The sequence below is a fragment of the Dreissena polymorpha genome, chromosome 11 (assembly GCF_020536995.1).
Source record: "Dreissena polymorpha isolate Duluth1 chromosome 11, UMN_Dpol_1.0, whole genome shotgun sequence".
NCBI lineage: Eukaryota > Metazoa > Mollusca > Bivalvia > Myida > Dreissenidae > Dreissena > Dreissena polymorpha.
Genome location: NC_068365.1, coordinates 29,011,621 through 29,037,198, shown reverse-complemented (window position 1 = coordinate 29,037,198; position 25,578 = coordinate 29,011,621). Strand labels below are relative to the sequence as shown.

At 35.3% G+C, this 25,578-nt stretch overlaps 1 protein-coding gene across 8 annotated transcripts in view; it reads left to right on the top strand.

Annotated features, from left to right (window-relative positions):
* The window catches only part of LOC127850823 (actin-related protein 6-like), a 28,475-nt gene extending 3,875 nt beyond the window's left edge, over positions 1–24,600 (top strand). Inside the window, exons 1-12 of one of the 8 annotated variants that reach the window (XM_052384160.1) lie at positions 565–694; positions 3,760–3,877; positions 7,804–7,872; positions 10,419–10,542; positions 11,017–11,155; positions 11,796–11,852; positions 14,573–14,671; positions 16,510–16,630; positions 19,618–19,741; positions 20,656–20,731; positions 21,571–21,633; positions 23,538–24,600. In XM_052384160.1, coding sequence (XP_052240120.1) covers positions 624–694; positions 3,760–3,877; positions 7,804–7,872; positions 10,419–10,542; positions 11,017–11,155; positions 11,796–11,852; positions 14,573–14,671; positions 16,510–16,630; positions 19,618–19,741; positions 20,656–20,731; positions 21,571–21,633; positions 23,538–23,667 — 1,191 coding nt within the window. In that variant the 5' untranslated portion in view covers positions 565–623 and the 3' untranslated portion in view covers positions 23,668–24,600. The other 7 variants (XM_052384161.1, XM_052384164.1, XM_052384165.1 and 4 more) reach the window with 7 other exon arrangements.
* The last annotated feature ends 978 nt before the right edge of the window (positions 24,601–25,578 follow it).

Here is a 25,578-nt window from a genome sequence, read left to right as displayed (position 1 = left end):
TACCCGAGTAGTATTTCCACCCCAAATCCGATGTTGTAAAACGCGCTTTCGATTAACTTAAACAAACTTCTCTTTAATAAAACTGCATCAACATGCTTTTTAGTATGAGTTTCGATGATATAGAGGCCATTTTACAGAAAATTGATATAAATGTCAATATAATTAAAATTTGAAAAAATAGCCGACAACGACCGACTTACGTCAAATTTCCCGGGTACGATTAAGTATATTTACCGTACCCGGGGTACATGTAAGTATACTTAAGAGTACCCGGGGTACATGTAAGTAGTACCCGAGCCGACAATGACCAATCGAGCCCGAGGCTCGTAGTGAGTAAACCCACGAACTCCCGATCGCTAGGCGGAAACCTCATTCACTACACCACCGCGACCTTAATTCGATTAGCACATACCAATATTTTACTCGCTTAAAGCTATTTCCATGATAATTTCGGATTTAAATAGGAATCCCTCTAATTCCACCGATGATAATATAATTTAACGGACCTTTGTGTTTTGGTGAGACGGCAGGTAAATTATAAGCGCGGTGGTTTCCGAGATCCAGCAACGGGTTGAATTTGGTGGGATGTAACCAAACAAGCTTGTCTACGATCGAGATTAATAATGGCGGTCCTCGTACTAGACAATGGTGCCGGTTGTGCAAAAATTGGCTATTCTACCTCTAGTGACCCAAGGTATCAAATGTCAACGTACTATTTTAATTGATTCACAAAATGTACAATTATTTTTTCACCTGGTATTACTTATTCTGTCTCGTAACTTTTATTTTTACTCTAGATACGGTTCGTCCCACAATACATTCATTCTTTACACAATATATTCATCCTAACCACTAGTCCAAATTTTTGACGCTCTTAAATATTAAGCTACTTTTTATATGGGTAATATTTGGAGCATACAAAGGGGGAAAGACCAAATTAATAGTGGGAATTTTTCGTTCTTTTCCTATATTCTTGCGCAAGGATTTTGTGCGCAACATTCAAGCCCCGATATAAGACACTTAATATCAACGGATTGCAATAATATTTACATACCTTTGTAGATTATTCATTTCTCCATAATATTCCGTAGAAATTATGTAATGACACTTTGAATTTTGCACGCCTGATCAATTTCAATACCTCTCGATTCGCTCGCTGTGTAGATATAAATCGATAACACGACCTCGATGTAAAGCATCTGCAGGGCTTTCCTTAGACCTCAAATCTCAAGAGTCAAGGACTCTTGGGACCATATTTTCAAGAGTCAAAATCAAACTTCTGAGAGTCCTAATAATAACGCAGGAGTCAATGATTTTTTCCAATTTAAGCAAATTACTGAGATATAATATATAAAAAGCAACAAATAAAAAGATACATGTATGTTAACATTTATTTCTTACATTTTACTGTCACTACAACACTATGCATTTAAACACAATATTTCAATGATTAATAAATACAAAACATGTATTCTAATACAACATTAACTTCATGTATACAGCAGAGTAATATGTCATATGTTCTTCTTTCGCACGTTTGGGGGTGTTAGGAGCACTGTCATTTAGATCTAAAGTACGCTTTGTCGTTGGCGTCTTACACACACTTTCAGAGTTACTACCGATTCCGAATTCGAAAAGGTTTCTCTGCGACATTTTCCGAATGCACTAGCACAATTACACTTTGCACAATTACACTTTATCCAATAACTTTGTTTGACCGTTTCGCGTGGCTATTAAATTAAGAATGAAATACAAAATGTGAAAAAAAAACATTTCCGCTGGCTATCACAAAAAAAAAACACAACATACTGGTGGTACCTAAACACAATAGCCTATATAAATCGGTAAACTATAAAAGGAAATTATTTCTACTCGCCGATAAAGGTGCCTCCGTATTTAATCCCATCGAAAATTCCGACGCCCTTTAATTATTTCATGTGCCATCTTCACGGAAGACGTGCGACAAACACGCCGTTTTCTATGCCTTATCAAACGGTCAATTGTTACGCCTACATGTATTTTGTAATCAATTAGCTCATGCAAAAATTGTCACTTTGCCACAAGGCCAGTTGTATCGGTTCTATAGTTATTTTTAGCAACTTTGATGCAAAGCGTGTAATTTGACGTTGTAGACAGTACATATGCCAGCATAACTTTCGCGCGTCTTTGAACTGAGCAATCATGAAGCGAAACAGTGATGGGTGCATTCAGCTTTGGAAATACATTCTGCCATACTCTGGAAATATCTCAAAATATGCTTTACGGTGTTATGTGGATATGGATGTTATTATTTTATATTGAATATTATTAAAACTGACGCGGATGAGTCCATTCTGTTTTGGTGGGTTTATAGTTCTTCTTTAATGCTCTGAGCTTTTATGAGTACATACGTACAGCTCAGAGGGTCAATAGCTGGGAGTTGGATTATTGCAACTAGGTGGGTTTAACACACGTCTTTTCCGCAAACAGCTGATAACAAACGCTATGATAAATAATGGAAAGTTAATACACGCGTCATCGAACCAGCAGTGTTTTAATTGGTCAATACTAGATTTCTTAATTAACCAAACTCCGCCTACTGGGTGGACTTGTGCTTCGATGATTGGAAACGGGCGTTAACGATTAGCGTGTACTAAATGAGATACTCCGCCCCGAGCCAATTATCGCTTAGTCTTAACAACTTTTGATCTCGTTGACGCAAGTCGGTATATTCCCCCGGGTCAAATGTGACGCATGACGTAATTTTCTCAAGAGTCAAAAAGGGGTCTTCTGTAATTTTCAAGCGTCAAAACCCGGGAGCTCGGGTCAAAGGAAAGCCCTGATCTGGTTTAAAGTGGGAGAATAAACAGCGTAAAAAATACAGTTTGCGTTCTTCTGTTATGGTGCAGAGCGTTACTTAGTAAACCGATGTTATACTTTTCTGGATTAATTTATCATTGTTTTTTTCTAAATTGACAATTAAAAAGTTCTGAAATAAATTACATCTTTTATTTTTATACTGTACTCAAATAATTTTGATACAGATCGTACAGTATACCGTCCTCCTATGTAACGTATGATGTATGTAAATAAAACAACACAGACAGAGGTGCGAAAAAGACATGCATAAAAACTTGCTGAAACTTAGAACAGTGAATAGAAACTGCACCATATCTGTTTTGAACATATGCTTATTAAATCGACAAAGATTAGCATACTAGATCTAGTTAGGTAAAAGTCGGTGTTAAAAGCTTATGTAAAATAAAATTACGCGTACACGTTACACTGTAATGCCTTCTTCTGATTGGTTCATATTCAAATCAGTTTCATGACATGGCTACAGGTCAGTGATTGGTTTGCGATTTAAGCAGAAGTTTAACTGAAGAATTTATGCCTTTCCAACCTCAATTCGACGATATTTGAGGTAAAAATGGACTTCTGGACTAAAACTGAACGAGTTGGTAATGTTATTTTGCCATTTTACGCAAATCAATGACAATTCTGGTTTCCAACACATTTTTGACTTTTCCCCGATAAGACGTTCCAAAAAATTTAGCCTATATAAAAAGTATCTCTAAATTCTTTGCGCGTCTTATAAATAAGACTACCTTACCACTAACCAGTTAGTAAACATTCACAATTTTGGTAGGCATTGTCTTACTTGCGAGTTCTTTAATATGAAATAAGGCAAAGCCTCAAAGCGAGCTCGATTAATGTTTAATAGAATGTTTTCAAATTAATAGACTTGAAGTGGCAGCCCTCCATTATTGTTTCTTCCAGAATAATTCCCAACTGTGTGTCAAAGGCAAAGAATGTTCGCACAAGGATCTTCATAGGAGATCAGATTGATGAATGCAAGGACCTGTCAGGGCTGTACTATCTCCTGCCTTTCCAAAAGGTAAGAACGAATTGGAAAAGTATATTTTAGCTGCTCTCTGTTAAGACCTGGCTTAATGCCTGTGCTTAAAGTGTCGTCCCAAAATTAGAGGGACAACACTTTCAACTTCCTTGTAATTTTGTGTGTAAACAGTGTTTTTTTTTCATCATCCCCACGCTTTTTGAAAAGGGTGAGGAAATTGTGGTTATCTCCGCCGTCTGTCCGTTCGTCCTGGCCACTATCTCCTCCTACACTATTAGCACTAGAACCTTGAAACTTACACAAATGGTAGCTATGAGCATATGTGCGACCCTGCACTATTTGGAATTTTGATCTGACCCCTGGGTCAAAAGTTATGGGGGTTGGGCAGGCTTCCTGAAAAGGCCGGACCACCGGTCTTGTCAGGCAAAATTCTTTACGGTCCGGCGAAATTTCTAATATAGCCAGTCCTTGTGACAGGCCAAAAAAATTATGACTAAATACCGAAAAGTCTAATACTTGCCAAAAGAACGAAAACACCTATTTGAATCCCTCTTTTTGTGGATTTCGAGCCTTTTTGTCATTAAGAACACTAACGCGTCACTAGTTTATAAGAGTGCTTTCCCTTTGTTTTTGTTTTTTTCAAAAACGTCAATTTTATTGGTCAGACATATTACCACCTATCCAATTACAAACGTTGTAACAAAAACTACACATGAAAAAATGTCTTGCTTAAGTTTCAATGGCGCTAGACAAGGCCAGAAAAGAAAGCTACGCGATGAAGGAAAAAAACAAAATCAAAAGAATATGAAGCAAAACAAGTAAAAACAATCATACACTCTAATCACTAGAACACGCAAACATTTTGTTTTACTTTATCGAGTGTACTTATACACAGGCTGCACATTGCAATAAATATGAGTTAAACTTTACTTAATTCTTCAGTTATAAACTCACGCTGTTCGGTCAGGTGAATTTTTGTCCGGACAGGCAAACTTTTCCATCAGCCTGTCCGGTTGACAGGCACTTTTTGGGACTTTTCAGGAAGCCTGGTTGGGGTGGGGCCGGGTCAGATATTTTCACTCATTTCTTTAGGTTATTTTACATTTAACTTCTTTATTTCTACACTGATTTACTTCAAATTGATACTGAACCTCTCTTATGACAATACGGTCAATCTCAACTATGCATGGCCCCATTAACAACCCTGGGGCGCCCCGCCCACATAGACAACACCCACCAAAAATTGGCTTTTACTATAATTTCTTCATTTCTACACCGATTCACTTCAAATTGATACTGAACCTCTCTTATGACAATACGGTCAATCTCAACTATGCATGGCCCCATTACCAACCCTGGGGCACCCCGCCCACATAGGCCACACCCACCCAAAATTGCCTTTTACTATAATTTCTTCATTTCTACACCGATTCACTTCTAATTGATACTGAACTTCTCTTTTGAAAATACGGTCAATCTCAACTATGAATGGCCCCATTACCAACCCTGGGGTGCCCCGCCCACATAAACCACACCCACCCAAAATTGCCTTTTACTATAACTTCTTCATTTCTCCACCGATTCACTTCTAATTGATACTAAACTTCTTGATGAAAATACGGTCAATCTCAACTATGCATGGCCCCATTACCAACCCTGGGGCGCCCCTGGGTATGCGGCGTGGGGATACGTGTTGGCCTCTGCTGCGCCATTTCTAGTTCAAAATTGGGTCCGGTAACAAGGGTGTTAAAAATTTCCAATGGAAGGTTAAAAAAAAAAAAAAAAAAAAATTTTAGATTTCAATATTTTGTTCATCTCCCAGCCATTTAAGTTCAACCATAGTAAATATATTAAATATGATACTGAAAACACTTATATTCTAAATTTTAAAGTGATTTTTTAACAAAACAACAACAGCACTAATTTCCCAATTTTTGTCAAAACGCCGCAAATTTTCCCAATCCAAAGGGACCCGGCCCCATTCCCTAAATGGTGAAAAAAAACACTGGTAAAGGAAGTCTCTTAAAACAAAAATCTAGTCTCTAGACAGATATATTTCCCTGCATAGGCTTATCTGGGATGACACAATACACACATACATTTAGCCCAGTTATTTCAGAGCAAGGCTCATTTTAAGTAGTTATCAGGTGTCCAAATCCACATCAAAACAATAATTTAAATGTGAGTTGTTAAAGGGATCTGTTCACGGTTTGGTAAATTGACAAAATTGAAAAAAGTCGTTTCAGATTCGCAAATTTTCGTTTTAGTTATGATAATTGTGAGGAAACAGTATTACTGAACATTTACCATAGTCCAATATAGCCATTTTATGTATCTTTTGACGATTTGAAAACCTAAAAATTATAAAGCGTTGCAACGCGAAACGATTGAATAATTTGGAGAGTTCTGTTGTTGTCCTTTAAAGCGGGTATATACGATTTAGTAAAATATTTATGAATTTATATAAACTGTGTAAAAAACTTATTATATATATATTTCAATATAAATTAAAAGAAAAGTTAAGAAGAACATGTGTCGAAAAATGCGAAATAAGCCAGATATTTAATTCTGAAATTGAAAACGGCTGTACAGCCGAATTCGCCAGCATGTATACCATACATGTACGATGCGCATCTAAACTTAGTTTAACGGTTTATTTGAAATTCTGCAACGATATCTATTCATACGACACACGAACACTATCTCCGATCCTAATACAAAGACGAATGCTTCGGTTATTGTAGGAAAATATGTACGTCACTATCGGCTCGGGGCGCTAATTTGTCTTTGCTGCATTTTATGAAATTCGGCTCTAATGTATAATTTTTCTTGCCTATTTTGTGTTATTGTAACATATTTTATCAATATATTACAATTAAACACATATAAAAAATCGTATAAACCCGCTTTAAACTTGCGAAACTACGAAGATTGCTTATATAAGGTATAAAATACTTCTATTGTGTATACTCGGTGGAATAGCCGAGAGGGCTAATGCGTTTTTACTTCAGACTAACTCCAGGACTCCGGGGGTCACTGGTTCGAGCCCTGGTACAGGCTACTTTTTTTTCCTTGTTTTAATTTTATTCTTGATTTTTTACTGGAGCTTTTAAGATCCAATGATTACATTTATCAATATAAAGCATTTAATGACAAACTTCAAAATATGCCAAAATCTGTGAAAAGGCCCCTTTAAATGTGCCATATAGATCGTGTGACAAATGTAATGGATTCTTAAAACTTGTTTTTATGCTCCCCCAAAATTTATTTTGGGGGGAGCATATAGTAGCCGCTTCGTCTGTCCGTCCATGTGTCCGTCCGTGCACAATTTTTGTCTGGGCTTTTTCTCAGCAACTAATGACCGGAATTCAATGAAACTTTATGGGAAGCTTCACTACCAAGAGGAGATGTGCATATTATCAGCGGGTTCTGGTCGGATTATTTTTTATAGAGTTATGGCCCTTTGAAAATTTCTATTCAAAAATTATTGTCCCGCCAACTACTGTGCCTTCAAGATGTTTCCTTTTATCTGAATATATAGTGCAATAGTGTGACAAAAAAACAACTTTGGGGAGCATCACCCGTCTCCGACGGTTTCTTGTTTTGTTTTTGTTTGTGGTCTCAAGAATATTAATGTTGTATAGTATTCATGTCTTATGTATGAATATTTACCATTATGTAGATTTTTTATTTATTTGAAAACAATTTGGATAACTCATTCTGCCATTAATGTACATGTACCCATTTAATTGATTGTTACAAGGATTCGGCAGAATAACAAAAATGTGCTTTATTATTTTTATTAGACAGTGCCAGTCATCAAACAGTTTGTAGCTCTGATATGTGACATTGCATATATATGCTCCAAGTTGTTGTGATTTTGCAATTAAGCAACAGAAAGTAATATTTTGTTACATAAATAAACACCCCAAAGAGTTTTATGCTTGAGGTTGCATTTTTTCCAGGGTTACATGGTCAACTGGGAGGTAGAAAAACAAGTGTGGGACTACATGTTTGGGAAAGAGAAACTGAAGGTATGTACACGTGAGGGACTACATGTTTGGGAAAGAGAAACTGAAGGTATGTACAAGTGTGGGAATACATATTTGGCAAAGAGAAATTGAAGGTATGTACAAGTGTGGGACTAGATGGAAAGAGGTGTGGGACTAGATGGAAGAGAAACTAAGGTATGTACAAGTGCTGGACTACATGTTTGGGAAAGAGAAACTGAAGGTATGTACAAGTGTGGGAATACATGTTTGGGAAAGAGAAACTGAAGGTATGTACAAGTGTGGGACTACATGTTTGGCAAAGAGAAACTGAAGGTATGTACAAGTGTGGGAATATTTGTTTGGCAAAGAGAAATTGAAGGTATGTACAAGTGTGGGACTAGATGGAAAGAGAAACTAAGGTATGTACAAGTGTGGGAATACGTGGTTAGCAAAGAGAAATTAAAGGTATGTACAAGTGTGGGAATACATGTTTGGCAAAGAGAAATTGAAGGTATGTACAAGTGTGGGACTACATATTTGGGAAAGAGAAACTGAAGGTATGTACAAGTGTGGGACTACATGTTTGGCAAAGAGAAACTTAAGGTATGAACAAGTGTGGGACTAGATGGAAAGAGAAACTAAGGTATGTACAAGTGCGGGACTACATGTTTGGGAAAAAGAAACTGAAGGTATGTACAAGTGTGGGACTAGATGGAAAGAGAAACTAAGGTATGTACAAGTGTGGGACAACATGTTTGGGAAAGAGAAATTGAAGGTATGTACAAGTGTGGGACAAGATGGAAAGAGAAACTAAGGTATGTACAAGTGTGGGACTACATGTTTGGCAAAGAGGAACTGAAGGTATGTACAAGTGTGGGTATGTACAAGTGTGGGACTACATGTTTGGCAAAGAGAAATTGAAGGTATGTACAAGTGTGGGGTGACATGTTAGGCAAAGAAAAATTTAAGGTATATACTAGTGAGTAGTGAGGGACTACATGTTTGGGAAAGAGAAACTGAAGGTATGACAAATGTACAAATGTGGGACTACATGTTTGGCAAAGAGAAATTGAAGGTATGTACAAGTGTGGAACTACATGTTTGGCAAAGAGAAATTGAAGGTATGTAAAAGTGTGGGACTAGATGGAAAGAGAAACTTAGGTATGTACAAGTGCATGACTACATGTTTGGGAAAGAGAAACTGAAGGTATGTACAAGTATGGGACTACATGTTTGGGAAAGAGAAACTGAAGGTATGTACAAGTGTGGGATTACATGTTTGGCAAAGAGAAATTGAAGGTATGTACAAGTGTGGGATTACATGTTTGGCAAAGAGAAACTGAAGGTATGTACAATCATGATTATTTATTGTCACGGTGTTCTCCACAAATATTTTAGAAGCCAGTTATATCTACAAAGCAGCTACAACTAAGCAATAAAACAGGTGAATTTGAACCATTTCAATTGATATTTTGGGGAAATGTAGCCACATCTAGATTGAATGTAACTGGTAAAATCCCCGGCTGACTGTGCTTCCGGAAAACACTGATTGTCATCTTTCTAAATAAATATATAAATTCATATTTTAAGGACAAGATAATCTAATTGAGAAATGCACGTTAATGTTATTTTGTCAAATGCAGATGCCTTTCAGTGTTGTTGTTTGTTTCTTTTTGCAGTGAAAAGTGAATGTGCCATTTTATGTGATATTGAGATTGTGTCAGAAATTCCAAAAATGTTGGAACAAATGTATCACTAAGAAGAGAATTATAAGCTGAATTTAAATAATAATAAGCAGTTTCATTTATTTAAGTACATTTATAATAAAACCACTTGACATTATTCATGCACCCATAACAACATCAAATAGATATCTGAAATTTCACTTGTGAATTAAGGCTATTCTCTTTTGACAAAACGAAACTTTTAGGCTGAATGAAAGTGCCCATAAACAGCTTCAAAAAGAGGCGAAAAAAATATTGAGAAACAAAAATGTCAATAAACCTTTTCACACTCAGAAGAAAAGTGGAAATGGCTTCTGGTATATATGCACACAGCATAGAACCAGAACAACCTGCAAGTAACACACAGTCTGTTTACATTATATGCAGTTTGCTTGTTGTTAGTATCTTAGTTTTGGAACTGAACGCTAAACAACTTAAATCTTGTTATAAAAGGTTTCAAATTTAATTTGCTTTCTAAGGGACTAAAACATGACATGTGTTTAGTAAGCAGTAACTTTGGTATTATTGAATTATCTCACAAGATAATATATTAAACCCTTTAAATAAATTTGGGGGTGTTTAAACTTGTCTATGGCAAAAATTGAAACATTCTATAAGGTACAATATATTTTCAGATTTTTCCTTGTGATTGAAGATTATTGTTAAATGCATGGTTTCAAAGAGAAATGTTCATTCAAAATAAGGCTTCACACATCCTGTTAATCCATGAAGTTTAGTTTTTTTTTGTCAGCTAGATTTCAATTTTAGCAAATTTGCTTGAAATAAAATTTGAAAAAATATGTTTTCTTTCATTTGTTTGTATGACAAGCAAACATTCAATTTATTTATTTTGTCTTTTTCCAGGTTGATTTCAATGAGTCTAGTGTCATCCTAACAGAGCCCTATTTTAACTTCACATCCATTCAAGAAGCAATGAACGAAATTTTGTTTGAGGAGTATGGATTCCAAGCAGCCTTTAGAACAAACCGTATGGAATAAACTTGTTTAAACGCATGATGTATGGGTAAATCTACATTAATGTCAGGATATACGGATGTACATTTGTTATGGGGATTACAAAACGATCATTTGGGAAGTGAATGCATGAAAATATGGCTACTCAAGAGTTACATAATTGTTCAACACTTAGCATGTATTTAACTAGACAATTTCACATAATCATGCCTTCTTTACAATTGTATGTCATTTGTGAGATCCACAAAGATGCACACTTTTTAATGTTACAGTGTGAGTGAAAGGAAAACCTTTAATTTATTTTTAGTACATATTGGCCCCTTGGTGCAATAAGGTACCATGTGACATTGAAATTGAATATCACATGGTACCTGTTTGCACCAATGAGGAGATATCTTCCTTTTCTATACATTATTCTACATATGTACACAACTTGTCTCTTCCAATATTCCATAATTATTGTCACATGTTTTTCTGCCGGTTCCAGCATCATACCTCAGCCAGTACAAATTACAGCAGGACACAGATAGCAGCAAGTTGTGCTCCCTCGTCTTGGATACTGGTTACTCGTTTTCACACATCATCCCATATTGCAAAGGGAAGAAGCTTACAGAATCCATCGTCAGGTATGAGCTTGTGAAAGCATTTAAAATATAGATACTAGGGTTGGCAAAATCTATTGTTTAATGGCATTTGATAAAAACAGGTGTAATTTGTTTGCCATTTTATACCATATTTTCTTTAACTAGTCTAGGAATTTGTGAGTACCATAAGGCTTAATAGCAAAAGCATAAGAAAACAGTAAGAAAATGTCAGATTTTTTAAGCGAGTATATACAATATTTCTTTGAAAAATCTAAATAGGTAAAACATTGATGAAAACCAAACTAGAATAAAAGTTCACAGAAAAAGGTACTAAAAGATATGTGGAATTCAACCTTGAGACTATGAAAATATTTTGTTTGTGTACCTTTGGTAAGTCAGTCATGTATTGAGGACATGAAAATTGTTGGGGATTTCTTAGCATTATGTGCAGATTTGTTCAAACAACACTTAGACACATTATGTTGTGCTGCATCAAATACAACAAGTGTCTTTAAATTCTTACCAATAAAAGTAATTTGGACGATATGAATTATATGAAAATGAAATAAAAAAAGTTAGACTTTAACAATTAAACTTCTTAACATGTTGATATCCAGTAGGTATTTTAAAGATCCCGCTTCAATGCAGGTACCTGTAAATGAATTTCATTTGTTTGCTACAGGGTGAATGTTGGAGGCAAGCTGTTAACAAATCACTTGAAAGAAATCATATCCTACAGGTAAAACTAGTTGTGTTTTTTTTCTGTCTTCTGAGCACAACCTACTCATGGTGAGCTTTCGTGACTCCTATTGTCTGTCGTTTGTCATGCCTCTTCCAATGGCTACCTTGTGAACACTTAAGAGGCCCAATTTACTATCAAATTGTCATGAAGCTTGGCCAGGAGTTTGTCCAAATGATATATTCGCTGAGTTTAAAACTGGGTCATGTATTGAAGTTAAATCAATTCACTAGATCAAATCAAAGGAAAAGCTTGTTATTTATCCAGAAGATGCATTTATGGTCCAATCTTAATGAAACTTGTCAGAACAATTTTTTCTAATCATCTTTTAGCTGAGTTCGAAAAATGATTTGGGTTCATTGAAAAATATGGACGCCAGGGGGCAAGGCAGTTTATCTTATATGGCTATAGTGAAACCTTGTTAACACTGTAGAAGTAACTTTTTTAGTCCAATCTCCCTTAAACTTTCTCGGAGTATTTGTTTTAATGATATCTCGCTTGAGTTCCAAATGGTTCAGGTTGTTGAAAAGCATGGCCTCTATGGGGCGAGTCAGTTTTCCTTATAAGGCTTTAGTGAAACCTTCTTCAAGCTATTGGCCTCTTTTATAACTTATTTATTTAGTGTTTTTTTTCTTCATGAAACTGTATCAAATATTTTTTTTAATAAGTGTTTACTAATAATTATATCTCAATTTTATCTCATAAAGATCTTAAAAAGTATATAACTATAAATTATTTTATTTTTTCCCAAAATGGCAGGGAGTAGGCCTAATATGTCAATATTTGTTGATAAAAAAAATCCCAATCTGGTCCATTTTGTCAATTAAAAACTCACAAATGTGCAATTTTATCAATTTAAAAAATCCTGATTTGGCCAGATTCCTTTTCTAAAAATGGCTAGAAAAAAACATGTATCACTAAGGTTCAACCTATAGAATTGAATCGGAGATTTATTGAATTTGGAGACTTTTTTTCAAAAATATGTTTAGGAATCCTTTAAATAGGAATTCATAAGTCCCATTTGGGAAAAATATATTCTTTGTTTTTGGCCTGTCTGTCTGTGATTCTGTCACTCTGTAATTCTGTCCCAAAACTTTAACCTTGGTCATAACTTTTGCATTATTGAAGATAGCAACTTGATATTTGGCATGCATGTGTATCTCATGGAGCTGCACATTTTGAGCGGTGAAAGGTCAAGGTCATCCTTCACGGTCAAAGGTCAAATATATGGCTTCAAAGCAAGTTGAAGTTGCTTCTATGAAAACTGATTTCAACCATTAAAGAGATGATATGATAGTGTGGTGTTGAATTTGTTTACTGTGATGATGATGATGATGATGATGATGATGATGATGATGATGATGATGATGATGATGATGATGATGATGATGATGATGATGATGATGATGATGATGATGATGATGATGTCGATGTTGATGATGATGATGATCATCAGTTCAGTTTCATTTGAATCTTATTTGTCCTTTCATCCAATTTACGTGGTATGTAAGGAGCTGTGATTGGAATCTCGTTATTTCATCTATAAAAGATTCACAAGTGACCTTTCAGGGGGTCCTCCAGCCATTTTGGGAAAAGGAATCTGGTTAAATTGGGATTTTTTTTATCAATTAAAAGTGGCAAATTTGGGAATTTCATATTTGTTATCGACAAAAAGGACCAAATTTGGAATTTTGTATCAACAAATATTGACACAAGTCTTTTTCTGGCCATTTTGGATAAAAAATCATATAAATAACCATATATTTTGTTGGTTGTTTACAAAAAAAAATTGAGATATAGAGTCTAATAATTGTAAGTCATAAGACAATTATTTAAAAACAAACAAAAAATTATTTTGTCAAATTGGTATATTTTTTTTAATTTCAGTTTGGGATGATGTCCATTTGCTTAGGGATCGGGTCCGTTTTATGGCCTCTTTTACATAGCGAAACCCCTGCCTTCTGAACTTTATATAGACAGTCTCTTTTGCATTAGAGACACCTAGCTACTGGCCAACTGGGTTGTTCCTATAGAGTTGTCTCCCATAATTAAATCTAAGGTTAAAATTTGTACAAATGTGTTCTGTGTTTCAAATATATTAAATTGTCGTAAGTTTATAATAATAATTTGCTTAGAAATTAAATATTGATGTTTCATAACCAAATTTTATTCCTCAAAACTAAACCTTCTCAGAAAAAATGTGTTCTTTCAAATCTCAGGTGATCCTTGTATGGCCCATGGCACTCTTGTAATGAAATTACCCATGTTTTGTTTAAACTTTACAAGGTAGACCTTAATTATATGCTTGTTCAAATTTTTTATGTATTAATATCAGGCAGGTTTGGGGAAACTGTTTTGGAACAAGTTTATTCACCATTCAAATTCTGAACATTGTAGTCTGTTGAACGTAATGAATGAGCATACTTTGTATAGCTAGTGATTTTGATATATTTAAGCCTAGTTCTGGGAAAACAGTGCTTAATACATAAACGTAAATTTTTTAAATTGTCATCCCAGATTAAGCAGTGTGCAAAGGTTAATCAGAGATGAAACTTTCTGCCTTAACTGGATTTTTGTTAAGAAGGGACTTCCTTAAAATTAAAATAAAAAGCAGAAAGTTTCGTCCCCAATTAGCCAGTGCAAACTACGATAGACTAATCTTGAAAAACACTTACCGCATATGCAGTTTTTCCAGACTGAGCTTGATTTGATAATTTCAGACAGCTGATGGTGATGGATGAGACGTATGTCATCAACCAGTTGAAGGAAGACGTGTGCTATGTGTCCACCCAGTTCAATGCTGACATGCTCACATCAAGGTACTGCTGCACTTAAAGTTCTTGTTATTTGACAAGTTTTGGTAAAACTGAGTGTTTTTCAAAGTTAAATATGTCCTTTTGCCCTTTACCAGTATGTGCATACTTTCTAAAATATTCATATGTGCTACAGCAGGGCCCATATTCAATAAACAATGCTTAGACTTAAGTTGAAGAACTTCGGGCTGCAGTGGATTAATGAACAGGTATTATTGTGCCGTTGTGTTGACTACCATTGCTTGATAAAATCAATGAAGCTGGACATTGTGATTACACCCAATCACTGTTGTTTTAAAAACTATTGCAAACTAAAACACCCTCATAAAGAGTATTAACAGGCCTTAACAACAGAGGTTTGGAAACCACTATGCCCATTGCAAAATATATTAACCCTTATTGACAATTGTTATTAATCAGCAAACTGTTAAGGCGCATAATTCTTAAAGGATAGTGAGTGTTAATAAAAAACAACATAATTCAAATTCTGCACAAGCTTACCTTGTTCAAGGTGTAGAACAATAATTATGTGTAAATGACATGGAGGTAATATTACAACAAAGAAATATCACAGTTCACCGACAAGCATGTAAATAATGTGGGAAATTACTTTTGGAAATTTAGAATTTGAATTCCCAAATATAAAGGACCAACACAATTTGTAAAGAAACAGTATTTAATTGATAAAATGGTTTAAGTTATTAGGTTACAAGACAATCAACAAGACAGAGTATATTTGCATATACATGTAATTGTTTATAAACATATACGTTTTTCGGAAGTTTTTTTATGCCTCCTTTTCGAAAAAAAGGTGGCATATAGTGATCGGACTGTCTGTCTGTCCGTCTGTCTGTCTTTCCGTCACACTTTGCGTTTAGGTTTCGAAAAATGCTCATAACTTCTATGTCCCTTGAGATCTAACCTTCATATTTGGTATGCATGTGTATATGGACAAGGCCTTTCCATACGCACAAAAAATTTTACCCCTGTGACCTTGAACTTAGGATCCGCATTTAGGTTTCGAAATCTGCGTTTAGGTTTCGAAAAATACTCATAACTTCTATGTCCCTTGAGATATAACCTTCATATTTGGTATGCATTTGTATATGGACAAGGCCTTTCTATACGCACACAAAATTTTACCCCTTTGACCTTGACCTTGAACTTTAGGTTTCAAAATCTGCGTTTAGGTTTCAAAAAATGCTCATAACTTCTATCAAGTGTTTATAGGGGGCATAAGTCATCCTATGGTGACAGCTCTTGTTTATTTATGTGTCAATATGACAGTCGGTTAACCGTTAACAGTTCGAATATCGAAACAGGTTACGGATTTGCTTAGGTTTGCCATCCCTATTCTTAAGTCTAAAATGGGTTGTTGAATACAGGCCAATTTTTTTCACTGAAGTGCCTTAATATTAAAGTCCAAACTGACATGTATTGTTTCAGAAAGAAGGTGTCAGCTAAAATAGTTATATAAAGTCCAAATTGACATGTATTGTTTCAGCAAGAAGGGCTTGGGTAATACAGTAATATAAAGTCAAATAGACATGTATTATATCAGAAAGGAGTTTGTTAAAACAGTGATAAAAAGTCCAAATTGACATGTATTGTTTCAGAAAGAATGGCTTGGGTAAAACAGTGACATAAAGTCCAAAGTGACATGTATTGTCACAGAAAGAATGGCTTGGGTAATATAGTTATATAAAATCCAAATTGACATGCATTGTTTCAGAAAGAAGGGCTTGGGTAATACAGTAATATAAAGTCAAATAGACATGTATTATATCAGAAAGGAGTCTGCTAAAACAGTGATAAAAAGTCCAAATTGACATGTATTGTTTCAGAAAGAAGGGCTTGGCTAATACAGTGATGCGAGACTATGTGTTACCTGACTACACGCACATTAAGCGGGGGTATGTGCGCAGTCAGGAAGAGACCACCGGCAAGGCTCAGGGAAATGAACAGGTGTGAACTGGGAGCCAAAACAAAGCAACATTTCCTTAAAGATGGTGCCAAATCTTACATTTAACTTTCAAGATATTTGCCTAGTGAAAATGTTAAATGTTTGCTGAAAGTGGTAAAATATATAGATTATTACAGGACTGTGATGTACAAGTTGGTTGTATCGAACAAGTTGATTGTGTTTCCCTATATTTCACTATGCAGCAGTGTGAGTGAAATACATTTTCTTCTTATCAATGAGGGCAATACAACACACCAAAGCAGCCATGTAATTTTCAATTTGTTATATACTTTCCTATGATCTAAAACAACATTACTGGATAACAAGCGTACAAATAGTATATATTAATGTGGAACATATTATTAACATTATGTAACAATGCAAAGCTCAAAAAGATGTGTTTAACCCATTTATGCCTAGGGTCTAGAAAAAAGGCCTTTGCAAACAGCGTAGAACCAGATGAGATGTGGCGTCTCATCAGGGTCTGCGCTGTTTGCTTAAAGGGATTTCTGTAAGTAATATTCTAAATATAGAAAAAAATATACTAGACATCCCTAATTTTGGAAATAAATTTATCCAATTTAGAAGGATGGGAGAGTCCACTAGGCATAACTGGGTTAATATGGATAGGCTAACTGGTCTGAAGAACTGTATACCATAAATCAATGCGTTTATAATTGGAGAGGGCAATGGTGACCCTAAAGTGCTCACTTTAGTTCATGGTACACCAATTGTAAAGACTTTACCTGGTGATCAGGTTTTTGACCCCACTTGACCCTGATTCAAACATAGCCAAGATATTGTCAAAAGAAAGATCCTTTCCAAATGTATAAGCAGGGGTGTGATTGAGGTGAAGTCTGAGAGGAGGAAAATTCTGTAGACTGATTTTGACTACCAGAATTGCGTGCATAACACAATGACAAACCTTGAAACAGACATTTAAATAAACACCATCTTAAACTTATCAACAAGATTTTGTTATGAAAATCTTTTTAAAATCTCTTAACATTTTATGCAAAGTCACCAGTATTGTTTGTGATCAAAATCAATGAGTGTTCCGATACCTGTGAACGCTGACGGCAATCTTTCGTTTGAGCTCAATGCCTTTAAATTCTACACAAGTTTAACAATGTTACAGTGTTCAACTTACAACAATTTACAGCAGTTTACGTAGTTCAAGATTTTTTCATATGAATAGAATATGACTTCAGCCTTACCAAGACAGTTGATCTTCCGTACCCATTCAGAAAGTGGTATCACTTTCTGGTTTATATTCACTGTTGTTTCTTCCCTTTTTCATTTAATTTTGTTTTTCAATAAAAGTTAAATCTCCAAGATTTTGTGAGATTCGTTTGTTCGTCTTCATTAATGCTTCACAAAGGCGCCATTTGCAATCGAATCAGCAAGGAAATATGAAACACATTTTAAAAGACCGAATTTAATTGGAAGATTGGGAAACGACTGCCAATGACATAGCTCGTTTAAAAAAATGCTAAGACAGAATACCAGTGTAATTTGCGGAGAGGATTCGCAGGCTGCGGATTTTTCGGGCCGCTTATGAAATACACCCGCGGATTCAGTCGTACTTTCACCCATTTTTTTTCCAATTTACGCGAATCGCGGAAATGACCCCAGACATCTCGATCCGCGGAATTGTCACACCCCTGATAAGTCTATTGTGAAACCATATGTTCCCTACCTGTTCAGTGCCTTGCATGGTGAAGTGGGTGAGCCCTATGGGAATCTGGCCCTCTTGTTAAAAGATTTACCAGTTGACATAATTTTTGGACGCACATGACCGAGATTTCAAACTAGGTCTAGATATTGTAAAGATTATCAATCATCAAGTGTCATCAAGACTTAATAAAAATGTGGCTTCTAGATTTGTAACACGCTTGAGGTAAACAAGACATGATGCCTGACAGAGATTGACCACAAAAGTTCACCTTAAAAAAATGCGTATATCCTTTTGGGATGATCCTTATTGAAATCAAGAATACATTATTTGTTACTTTGTGACATACATGCCATAATTTTTTAGGTCCAAAGCGGGACATTCCATAAAAATTGTCGGGACATTTGACCAAAAAGCGGGACACCTAAAACGATCTATCATTCCACCTTTACTGTAGTCAGTATAGTATAGTACTAACAAATACTCTTGATACTTTTATTCAAGACACAAAACATCTGATATGAAGAATGGAATCTAAAACATAACAATAACAGTTTTATAAAGTAATACAATAGCAAACAACGAGGATAATATTCATCTTTTATAGTACAAAATCTGGAACATTACGACAACAATACTCATTATATTAATTTCAATGGCAAACATTAACGCGAGGGAGGCTATCCAGTACACTGAAATTACGGGTTACAGTAAACTATCTACCGAACAGTTACATCAGTTACACACGGAATGCGCGGCCGTACACATTTCCGAGGTAGGTTTTTGGTGCAAACCGTCTTTGTGTTCATTTTAACTCTCAACAACGCCTCAACCGTTTTTACACCAACAAAAACAAAAGGACAAAAGAAGTCTATGGATGCTTTACTCGAATTATTTTTCTCTAATGTTAATAATCATATTTTAGACCTTACATCGTTTTTTACGAATGTCGGGACAAATCGTCTCATATCGGGACGGCGGGACAAAGGGCCCAAAAGCGGGGCTGTCCCGCCGAGATCGGGACGTATGGCATGTATGCAGTTTGTGAATGTGTAATCTACATTGATATGAATATAAACTGTTAAAGCAGAACAATTCTCTATTAGCCTAGGTATACATGATATAAGTAACAACACATGGTAGCTGTGCTTTAATTATTATCCAGTTAATACAAATCATTTTGATATGCTTAAAAACAGAGTTTGTATATGCAGTTTTTGTCATATATTTTGTATTACTTTTTATGTTGAAGTAAAAGCATCAGATGCCACATGGTTATTATTGTAATCACTGTTGTTGAAATCAATCTTGTAGATCATACGGATGAACAATGAGAGGTTCAGTGTTCCAGAGCTATTGTTCCGACCATCAGATGTTGGTGTACAAGAAATGGGAATTACAGAAGCATTGATACACTGTGTTAGCACCACACCTGAGGGTAAATGAACATCATCATTCGAAAATAAGTGTAGTCCCGTTCTGAGAAAACTGGGCATAATGCATGTGCGTAAAGCGTCATCCCAGATTAGCCTGTGCAGTCCGCACAGGCTAATTAGGGACGACACTTTCCGCTTAAATTAGATTTTTGCTAAGAAGAGACTTCATTTAAATAAAAAATGTCATAAAAGCGGAAAGTGTCGTCCCTGAATGCCTCTTAATATAAGACTGAAATATTATTCACATAGTCTTGATGTTGTAACTTCTGCCAATAGTATTTTCAACTAGGTTTTCAATTGAAAGTGCAGATTATTAGATTGATGTTTTGGGGACTGGTGGGGGTATTGCCAGTCAATTATTGTTGTTTGCATTTGACAACTTTTATGAAACTTTGCATATGGCAAACTTGCATGTAGACTTAGCTTAGGCCATGGTTGTATGCAACTTAAATTGTTACTTAATTCCCGAGTTATAAAGGATGTTTTATACTCAATTTTTGGGTGTTTGTATCTCACATGCAGACATATCTTATGATTGCGTCATAAATCAAATTAATAGAAAGTTTTTAAAATGTAAAAATCTAGTTATCTGACTTGGCCAAGTTTCTTGTAAGTGTCTCTAACAAAACCTGTATGGCAGAAAATATAACTTTTTTTCTTGGCATTCAGTCTTTTAAAACTTGAAAGAGGCTTTTTTAAATTTTAATATAACTCCTGTTTCTTACCACTTGCTATGCTTATTATTTACACATTTATAAAACATCTGTTTGTTTCAGTAATAGATTAGTGTTGTTTAATATGTTTTAGCAAATATGAAAAACTTGTCAATAGAAGTTAAAAAATCACTTTACTTTTGTTGTGGTCACTTAAAATTGTACAAGTTTTTTTTAATCCAAGGATGACTTTTGTGTTACAGAGATGCAGCCCCATTTCTATCGGAACATAGTTACCACTGGAGGGAACTGTCTTATACCAGGCTTCCAAGAAAGATTGTGAGATTTGATATAGAAATTGTTTAATGCTTTCAGGGAGTAAGAGGAACTAGCATTGCACTTGCCAGTCTGTTTGTCTGTATGTACATCCTGAAGCATGTTGTTTTCAGCTCCTCTTTAACTAAGGTCGCCATGGCATAGTGGATATGGTGTCCGCCTAACAAGCGGGAGGTCACGGGTTCGATTCCCACTGTGTGAGCATTCTTTAGATCTACCCCAATACACCAAGAACTGGTTCTATTTCCAGGAAACGGACTTAAGAGCGTTTCAAATAAGCCTTTGGCTTTTGATGCAATTTAGCTAAAATAAATAGGTTTAAACTAGACTAAACTAACGACTTATTTGATTGCAATTACACTTTTGTCAGAATTATTGCTTTTTGACTGCCTTTCCATGATATAATATATCTTGTGATTTTATATCCCTTTAACTACCAAGGAAATCTTTTTCAAACTTTCACAATTTAATGACCACAATATGTATGTGTTCACAAATAAAGGAAGTTTTGCCGGACAACTTTTGCAGAATGATGCTCCTAGTCTTTTTGCTCACTTTGTCAAGACATTTGTTAATTAAGGTGGCATCAGTGTTGGTGACATATTTCTTACGTTGTTTTATTTAAAAAAAAAATGTATACAGAAAGATTTATCTGCTATTGCCATGCTTGTTATTTAATTATGGGTTAGTTCATTAATTATCAGTATGTAGATAAATTGTCTGTACATGGTTTAATTCTGTTTTTTTGTGGATGGTTATGTTTTTTTTAAAAATAACCCTTTAATTTAATCTCATCAATTGATTTAATTTTCACAGAGCACAACCCAAATGTATATTTTCAGTCATATGGATGTAAGGAGCATGGCACCAGATGAGTTTGACATCTCCATAACCTCCTCAAAAAAGTAGGTATATTGGACATCAAAACATTAGAACTACCAGAACTCATGGTTATAAAATCAAGTGAATCCAGATTGATTAAAGAAATGATCTCTGAATGGTACGAATTGTATTACCTCTACCTTTGTTGCTGCATGCTTGGCCTTTTCTTATGCTATATCAGACCTGCCTTATATCACATAAGTCAACAACCATATATTCTCTATACCTACAGCAACACCTGTTTAGCAACTTGAAGAACTTTGTTTTGCCCTACATTTGAGACTTGCGTGTTTAATGCATGTGCGTAAAGTGTCGTCCCAGATAAACCTTTGAAGTCTGCTTAGGCTAATCTGGGACGACACTTTACGCTGTTATATATTTTTTGTTTAAAGAAAGTTTGCAAAAATCAAGTTCAGGCGGAAAGTGTTGTCCCTGATTAGCCTGTTGGAACTGCACAGGCTAATCTGGGAAGACACTGTATACACATGCAATACACCCCCCTTTTACAGAGAACGGCTCATTTGAAGTGCTGTTATACCAGCAAACTTTTACAGAAATTTGGCAAGAAATCTTCATACCCCAACATTTACTTTAAGTTTCATGTGAATTACAGTTTCTTTCGATCAGAATTATATTGCTATAACTTCAAAACAATCTGTTGACGTCAACTGGCTTTTATTACTAACATACAATTTAAAAAATGTGACGAATTCAATTTTATAGAGTTAAAAACTGAAAATAAATATATGGGAAATGTGTGTGTGTGTGTGTGTGTGTGTGTGTTAACATACTTGTAGCATGTTTGGAATTGTACAAATATGTTCTAAATGAAAACAATGGCATATTGTAATATTTCTGTAGTGACTTTTGTAAACGCAGAACGTATTGCATCAATGCATTGTAATATTGCAAGAGATACGTACAATTATTTTCATTACTTAACATGGATTGGTAAATTTGAAAAGAGTGAAGCGAGTATGACATACTTAGATCATATTTCGTAATACTTGGTGATAACAAGAATGTGAACAACTTTCTTCAAATGTAAAACAGATGTTGAAGTTACAATCCTTTGGCCTATGCATGCTTCAATCATTTCACAGTAGTTATGGTCATTGATCCCATTAAAAATCAACTGTTTAAAGTTTCACTTAAGTTTGTTTGTCATTAAATTAAATATTTCTGAATGCATCTTTCATATAATGTGGATTTTGATATTTTTCAAAGGTGTAAGAAATTTGTGAAATTGAAATAAAACAAGAATATCAGTGAAACTTATGGATGCTCACCAATGATGCGCTTTGTCAATCTATGTGTTAATTGTGTAACCTTCTTCAAAAACTCTATTATTACCTCGGTGACCTTGACCCCAGTGACCTCAAACCTCATCAAAAGGTAGAATTCAATGCAAGGTACCTACATGCCAAATATGTAAGAGATCGATAAAATATTGAAAGCGCTATGAGAAACTGTAACAAAAGTGTGACGGAAAGAAGGCAGGACAAACTGGCAAATAATTGCTGCACCGAAAAATTTTGGGGAGCATAAAAAAATATTTCACCACCCTGCACTTAGGTCCTAAGCTTGTTGTTTATGAATAGTTTGACTACTATCAATGTTTTCTTTCTCTGCCATAAGATACACTAGTACACATATAATGTGCGAAATAACTACATGAGCCACACTTTGGGAAAATGGGGCTTAATGCATTTGCATAAATTGTTGTTCCAGATTAGTCAATGCGGTCAACACAGGCTAATCAGGGACAACATTTTCCGCTGTAGTGGTATTTTTATTTCAAAAGAAGTTACCTTTTAGCTTAAGTCCAGGCTTCTCAAGCTAATCTGGGGCAACTCTTTAGGAACATGCATTAAGCCCCATTTTCCCAGAGCCACACTCGTACATGTAAATTTATTATGTTTTTCAGTCCTGTCACGTACGCGTGGGAGGGCGGCGTACAGTTGGCCAATGATCCAAACTTCCACAAGCTTGTAGTTACCCGTGCAGAGTTTGAGGAGCATGGTCACAATATCTGCATGGAGAGGTTTGAAGTTTGACAAGCGATGCACTTCGTAATGGGACTGTGATTCTTAAAGACTAGTGTCTTGGTTTGCTACGGACTGCATGGGAATGGTCCATTTTTATGCTACTTTTGTAGCATTTCCAAATTAAATGAGCTGTGCTCTAGAAAATAAAGGCTTAATGCATGTGTAAAAAATGCTGGCCAAGATTAGCCTGTGCAGTTTGCACAGGCTAATCTGGGACAATACTTTCCTCATGGATTGGATTTTTGATTAGAAGAAACTGCCCTTAATTGACATCAAATCCATGAAAAGTGGAAAGTGTCGTACCTGATTAGCCTGTGTGGACTGCACAGGCTAAAATGATGTGAAATTACTCAATGCACATGTATTACATGTAAAACCACCGTGTGAGTGCTACTCAAATGCATTTGAAGACTTAATGTGTAGCTATGCATCAACAGGTGATAACTTCAAAACATGTGAAGTGAGAGGTATGCCAGGGATCCATGTGTAATGCAGCTCAGACAGTTTCAAGTGTTATTAGGACTCTGATGCATTCTTGGTGCATGCAACTTGATTTCAGTCTGTTCTGGTAATGGATTTTTCAGTCAATTGACACCAGATTCTCATAAGAAGATGAAATCTTAAATAACAGCCGCACCAGTCTTCGTGTATGAGACACATTTTATGTTTGTGTTAGGATTTGACAGTTTGTTCAACAAAATCATGCTAGAAAACTCACTATCATGTCAAAAATTACTTAAAAATATGGTCTGTGTCCATATTTGAACACAATTGTTTGGTTAAATGCTATTGTGCTTAATTGAAAGTGGGGCTAAATATATGGTGTCATTTCAAATTTATGGTGGCAATTGTCATTTCAAATTTATGGTGGCAATTGTCATTTCAAATTTATGGTGGCAATAAATATATAAACAGAAATAAAAAATGTATTTATTTTTTTAACCCCAATTTGTGTGTCACTTTAAATAGCTATAGTTATTTGTATTGTATATTAAATTAATTTGGTAACGTTCTTTACATTATTGAATTGATATATATACATGTTTTTGTAATTGTTATAAAATGAGTAACAAGAAAAATGAATCATATAGATCCTTACTATAGGTTTGTCATTGACAGGCCTTTATGGGTTTTTCAAACACAAGAAATATATTAATTTTGACCTGTAATCATCATGAATTGTAGATACACAAGATAATCTTTCGTGTGCAGAGAGCCACTTATTCCTACACTATTTGCCCTTGAACTGTGCCATCCCCATAGACAAGGCCATTGACAATGAATTGCTGAGGTATTTTTAAGTCACATTTTTATGTACCCCACCACTATAGTGGGGGAAATATTGTTTTTGCCCTGTCTGTTGGTTTGTTTGTGTGTTTGTTTGCGCCAACTTTTACATTTGCAATAACTTTTGCAATATTGAAGATAGCAACTTGATATTTGGCATGCATGTGTATCTCATGGAGCTGCACGTTTTGAGTGGTGAAAGGTCAAGGTCATCCTTCAAGGTTAAAGGTCAAATATATAGCTTCAAAGCGGCGCAAAAGGGGACACAGTGTGTTCCTGCAAACACATAACTTGTTTTGTTTAAACTCATCTGAGGACAATGTGCTCATGATGAACTTTTGTGATCGCCTTTTTGTTGTGCGGCGTCAATATTTGCCTTGTGAACACTCTATAGGCCGCATTTATTGTCCCATCTTCACGAAATTTTATCAGAGGATTTGTGCCAATGATATCTTGGAAGAGTTCGAAAATGGTGCCGGTTTGTTGAAAAACATGGCCACCAGGGGGCGGTTCATTTTTCCTTGAACAAAAGGTTTATAAAGTAAAACCTTGTTAACTTTCTAGAGGCCACATTATTGTATCATATTGAAAATTGGTAAAAAGATTTGTATCAATGATATCTTGGAAGAGTTT